Raw genomic sequence first — 6,000 nt, forward strand, 5'->3', positions numbered from 1 at the left:
TTTGTGTTATTGTATGTCTCTATTAGTCTTAACTTCTCTTTCCTTGTGTGTTAGGTTTATTTCTTATAAATTATGTATAATGGGATTTTAAAGTTTTCTTAGCTGGTATCTGGTGGTTTCATTGATGGGCCTACATTTATTGTGACTCCTAGTTTAAATGATACAAATGTTTATTTCTACCCTCTTGTGCTTTCTAATCTAGATTTTTTTGAAACTCATTCTTCCTTTTCTGTCCTTTTGGGGTATTTTCTTTGTTCTCCCCTTGTCCATTGAGTTGGGAGTTATGCATTTTATATATAGATAGATATATATGTAATCTGTATATTTTAGTGATTCATGTAAAGTACATAGTTGATTACAATTAAAACTGAAACAGCATAACATGTCGTCCTCATTGTTATAACTGATCATCTTACTGGCATTAAACTACTCTTTGTCTAACTTATCCTTAAGAAAAGTTGCATTTTTTTCCTGTAGTTTCTAGGACTCTTCATGGAGTTGAGAAATTTCTCTCAAGTTTTGATCAGTTATTTTATGGGGAGAATGAGCAGATTGCCGTTATATCTTTTTACTTAATCTCTCTATGTATTTCGTATCTAGCTTATTAGAGTATGCTTCCAAATTTCTCATCTAAAGCTATTTGTTTCCTTTAGCAGTGAATTAAACTTTATGTTTCAACTGGTTTGTGAAAAGTTGTAGGACCTTTGTAAAATTAGACTACAGCTTCATGGTACCAAATCCTTGTTTTATCTTTTCTTCCTTTGCTGATATTGTGGGATTTTTGTTTTTGCTTACTCTTTTGAAATGTACTTAATCTAGCTAGCTGTGTCTGTTTTTGTTATTTTAGTCTTCCATTTCAGTGTATCTCACCGATACTCGTTAGTCTATGAAATAGTTTCATTTATAGTTATGTAGTAGGACATTTCTTTTATTAGCTTTATGTGTGAAATAATGCTCTGCAAATTCCAGGAATGTATTAAAATAAAAAAGAAAGGACTTTTAGTAACAAACAGCTGAGGTTCTCTTTGAAATTTACAATACAGTTTTCAGGGGATGGAAAACTAAATTGACCACTTGCAAAATATGATTTGTATTTGTTACAGAACATTTTATTTTTACTCATGCAAAAATAAAATGAGAGTAGCAAAAACAAAGTGAAAGTCTCATAATGTGTTAAACACCAGTGGTTTTCAAAGTACAGTTTCTGGACCAGCAGTCCAGAATCACCTGTGAACTTGTTGGAAATTCAGATTCTCAGGTTCCATGTCAGACCTCTGGGGCCCAGACGTGCCATCCAGGTAGGTGACTCTGATACTTGTTTTAGAACCACTAAGTTACACATTAAAACAAGGTTGTACAAACTACTTGATGTGTTCAGTTGATAGGCATGTACAATGCTAGTCATTTTTTCATCAGAAATATTAAAAATATTTGATTACTAATAAACGTTATTTGACTCAGTTTAACTTTTGTTCAAGTAGTTTTTGCTTTTTAAAATAGGAATTATAATTTTTCTCCCAATTATGTTATAAGCCAGCATTCAACTGAATTTGTCTAACACTCATCTTTTTTTTTTTTTTTTTTTTTTTTGAGATGGAGTTTTGCTCTTGTTGCCCAGCCTGGAGTGCAACGGTGCGATCTCGGCTCATGGCCACCTCCGCCTCCTGGGTTCAAACGATTTTCCTGCCTCAGCCTCCCCAGTAGCTGGGATTACAGGCATCTGCTACCATGCCCAGCTAATTTTTATATTTTTAGTAGAGACATGTTGGTCAGGCTGATCTCGAACTCCTGACCTCAGGTGATCCACCTGTCTCGGCCTCCCAAAGTGCTGGGATTATAGGCATGAGCCACGCGCCTGGCCTCGTTTTACTTTCTAATGCGAAAAGTTATAGTGTGCTGAAAGAGAGAGTGTAAGATATGGAGGAAATTTGTGATTTAAAGTTTTTTTATTAATCTGAAATCTTCATTGAATGCAATTGTACTGCAGTTTAATGCAACTTTTAACCTTTTTCTCCTACCCCTACCTCAACCAATAGCTTTTAGTCTGACACCTCAAGATCAAAAACTCGTTGAAAGGTTATAAAGACGTTATTATATTCTCATCATAAACAAACAATAGGGATGTGGAGAGGATCTATACTCTCCTGAAATAGGTCTTTGTGTTTGGGAGTTCTTTATTTAAAATGTTTTGTGGTCTGTGTTTGGGAGTTCTTTATTTAAAATGTTTTGTGGTAATAATCTCACTATGGTATATAGAGGTAATTATCAGTTGTTTTTAATTACTTGAATTAGTACTTGAACTTTATGTGGAGATGATTTACATTATATGTGCATATAGTTTAAATCTTTAAATAATGAGAGTTTTTCATTGTAATTCTTTCTGTGTTTTTTTTTTTTTTCAGGAGAGAAATAGAAACAAACAATAACCATATGAAGATGTCCTGTTAAATTTACAACACTAACGATGTAGACTCTGGAAATGCCTAAAAGAAGACGTTATTAAAGCTTTTTTTCTGCTTAAGGTGACATCTTTGAACACTTTAACACAAAGTTGACTCTTCTCGTAATGGTTTTCATCAGCGCATCTGCCCTTATACTCTCACCAAACACACTTGAGAACTGTAACTTCGTCAAGCACTTTCTGTCCTGAAGCTTTTACCAGTATCTGCTGTCTTTTGTAATTATGCATCCTAGCTAAGGCACAGAAGACTGAATGAATGCAAGGATTCATTAACTCTTTGAATTTGTTAAATACTAACAGTTAACCATTAGAAGTGGTTCAATGATGTAAGAGTCATACTGCTTCAACTTTTTCTTTGTTGTAGTTTTTAAATTGTCGATTTTTAGCTATTTGACAGATTAAAAGCAAAATAATCATGCCATATTTAGTCCTGGAGTTCAAGTCTAAATGTTTATGTGAAAAATTATTGTAGTAAACTTTTAATATGGCAAAGCAACCTTAAGCTCTATTTTAGCCAAATGAAACATAATCTGAAATTATATTAGAACATTTCCCTTGTCTTCAAACTGTTTGGTGTAACAGAATATTGATATGCAGCTTGGTGGATTTCACCAGTTAATGCACATTCTTCTTCCCTCCTCCCCCCATTAATATGTATACTGAAAAATGTGCATTTGTCTGAGGAATTATTTTGTTTGCTACCACTTAATGAATCTCAAAATTTTGAGTAAATGTACCTCAGTCTAATCAGACTTTTTATGACCTTTATAACTACATTTAAAACCCTTAATTCCTATTTCTGGGTGTTTGCGAGCCTGATTGCTATCATGAAGTAAAAATTTATTACTCTAGGTATTCACTAGCTAAATAAACATAGTTCTTGTTTAGCAAGCATATATTGTTCCTCAGCTCTTTTCTCCAGCTTTTGCAGTGTCCTGGCATCCTTAAAATACTTTGAAAATATGGCCTTGATCCATGGATTAAATCAGTATCTAAGTGAATGTGTTGATGTTTTATTGATCAGATCTATATCAGTGGGAATACAGCATATATCTGGATATTCTTATAGTTATCTTTTTAACATCTTATTTTTTTCATTAATTACATATCAACATTAATTTTGTATCTTGAAGCAAATTGATTTTGTATAATTAAATGTGTCAAGCATCTGTATTAATTGATTTGATGGCATAAGGTTATGAAAATAATGTACTGCCCCATGTATTACCGTTCCAAAAGGAGAAAGCTATGTAGAAAGATACATTAAGGGTGAAAATAGCAATACAGTAGATTTGAATACCTTGATGTTTTTGCATTACTTCATTTATGTTTACATCATGTTTAGAAATGTTTGCATTTACTATGGTCTTTGGTCACTTCAGCTCAAAAACCTAGTGATGGATATTTCTTTGAGGCTTTCATTTATATAATTTTGTTTCGTACAATGTTTTTTTAAAATGTGCAAATACTGTATTCAAGTGAAAACAGTATTTGTAGATAACCATAGCTACTACACAGTTCTTTGGTAGTCCCAGTGTAGTTATATCAGTGTTTACTGAAGGGAACATCAAAATATTAATGGTATATTATAAAATAAAGACTTTCTTAAAGGAAAATTGCACCTATTTTACCTTTTTAAGAGTAAGCCATGAAATCTTGTAACATGTCTCTTAACTATTTATAATGAAAAGTGGCATTTGGGTATAGTCACCACAGCAATGTTCTACATCCCTAAGATTACATAGGTAGGACATGTCAAAGATGACTGTTGTCATTCTGGAGGTCCTATTAGAGAATATTATAAAAGGGTGACCTTGTAGGAAGGATCTGAGTCCTCCCCCTGAGGTTGTCTTTTTCTTGGTGCTTTATTAGCAACTCTGGATATTTTTATAAAACTAGTTACATTATAAACGGTTTCAAACATGTTTAATTTACATTAGGTTTTTATGTAAGAGTGTCATGGAAGCACTCAGCAAGCAGGCTGATTGCAATAGACTCAGACATGTGAATAAGTGTAATTGAGAGTCTATTCATGGTGAGGAGTACATCCCAGTGCCTTTAACCTGGATTTCTAATCTTAAGTGAAATGGGTGCAGCATTCCTTTGGAAAAAAAAAAAAACTTTTTATTTTCAAGTGATAATTTTGTGTTTTTCTCATATAAGTTTTCTCCAGAGCACCCACCTTCTCTTCCTTCTTGGTCTGTCATTATATTGCAAAATATTTTTCCTCTAAATGAAATTATTACAGGTTGTCTCAAGTACAACCAGCTGAATGTCTCTTAACTGTGGGGACCAAAAGGGAGAGAGCCTGGGGTCTACAAAAGGAGACACATCATCAAATGTTTGAATGATCACAAATTAAGACATTATCAGCCCAGTAAATTTCTTGCTTAATGTTTTTCCAAGTTCTGGCTTGAATATTTCTTATTAAAGTTATCTTATGTGGGTATTTTATTTTGAAAGGTATTATAGTTTGTATATTTAACAGTAAGGAGGAAACTGTAACCAAAATTAGTATTTCTCTATACATATTGGTACTTGAAGATTCCTTTCAAAAGAAATCCAGCCTTTTCCTAATTTTAGTTCTTAATTTCTCTTTTTAATTTAAGTGATCTTTCTAATTCGAAAGCTGTGTTCTTTTTGAATACCATGCATGGGGGTTAAGCTGATGTTAAAACAGTTTGCAATAAAAAAAGAATCAGCTTAAGTTATTTAATCATTTCAAGTGCATTCTGCATCCTTTAAAAATAAGTTTAAGAAATTTAAGAGAATTGTGTTTTCATTAAGTTTTGCATATCTTTTGTTATGCCATGTAAATTCCCTTTTTCGTATGATTAAAGGAAGGTTATGATAAAATGATTAGTTCATTTACATTCACTTGTAGCAATTACATGAGAATTTGAATTTTGTCGTGTTTGGGTTTGTTCATTCCTGTGAATGATGGTACAGTTAGGTGAGATTTTCTGTTATGGTACCCAAACTCACCATTTGGTCCTCTTTAATCTTTGAGGGTTTCAATAAAAATTGTTCACTCATATCTGTGTTCTTTCCATTTTATCTTCATGAGTATGTATTGCTTGCCAGAAAATGTAACATTTTTGCCTACTCTTACGGATTTCCTGATATATTTTTCACGTACAAATAGATTATATCACTCCTTCTAGTTGACTATTTAAATGAAGTAGAGGAATTAAACAGATTAATACTACGCTTAGAGCAAAAGAGAAAGAGAAGTCCTGTTTGTTTTTTGTAGCAGGAGGAAATAGTGGCAGCAGCGAATAATCCTAACGCCCCACTCTTGGTACCAAGGAATGCTTTTCTGACATTGTCTGCATTACCTCTTGGGATTGATAGTTTATGTCGATAAGATCATGGTGTATCCAGATGATGCACTGATTATTGCTAGGCTCTCTAAGGTATTTGTTCAGATAGGAAAATTACAGAATTGTTTTGTGTTGTCAAAACCAGCAGGCTACATATAACACTACTGGTCTGTGACCCAGACACAAGCTTAAAGAGTCGCTCCAGGTGCCTACACT

At 33.1% G+C, this 6,000-nt stretch overlaps 1 protein-coding gene across 7 annotated transcripts in view; it reads left to right on the forward strand.

Annotated features, from left to right (window-relative positions):
* Nucleotides 1-5,496, forward strand: part of YTHDF3 (YTH N6-methyladenosine RNA binding protein F3) — a 42,385-nt gene extending 36,889 nt beyond the window's left edge. For all 7 annotated transcript variants that reach the window (XM_065519289.1, XM_005563423.3, XM_005563424.4 and 4 more), the window contains one exon: nt 2,403-5,496. In XM_065519289.1, the coding sequence (XP_065375361.1) occupies nt 2,403-2,426 (24 nt within the window). In that variant the 3' untranslated portion in view covers nt 2,427-5,496. The remainder of the gene's footprint in view (nt 1-2,402) is intronic.
* The last annotated feature ends 504 nt before the right edge of the window (nt 5,497-6,000 follow it).

Source organism: Macaca fascicularis, chromosome 8, assembly GCF_037993035.2.
Source record: "Macaca fascicularis isolate 582-1 chromosome 8, T2T-MFA8v1.1".
In the NCBI taxonomy this organism is placed as follows: domain Eukaryota; kingdom Metazoa; phylum Chordata; class Mammalia; order Primates; family Cercopithecidae; genus Macaca; species Macaca fascicularis.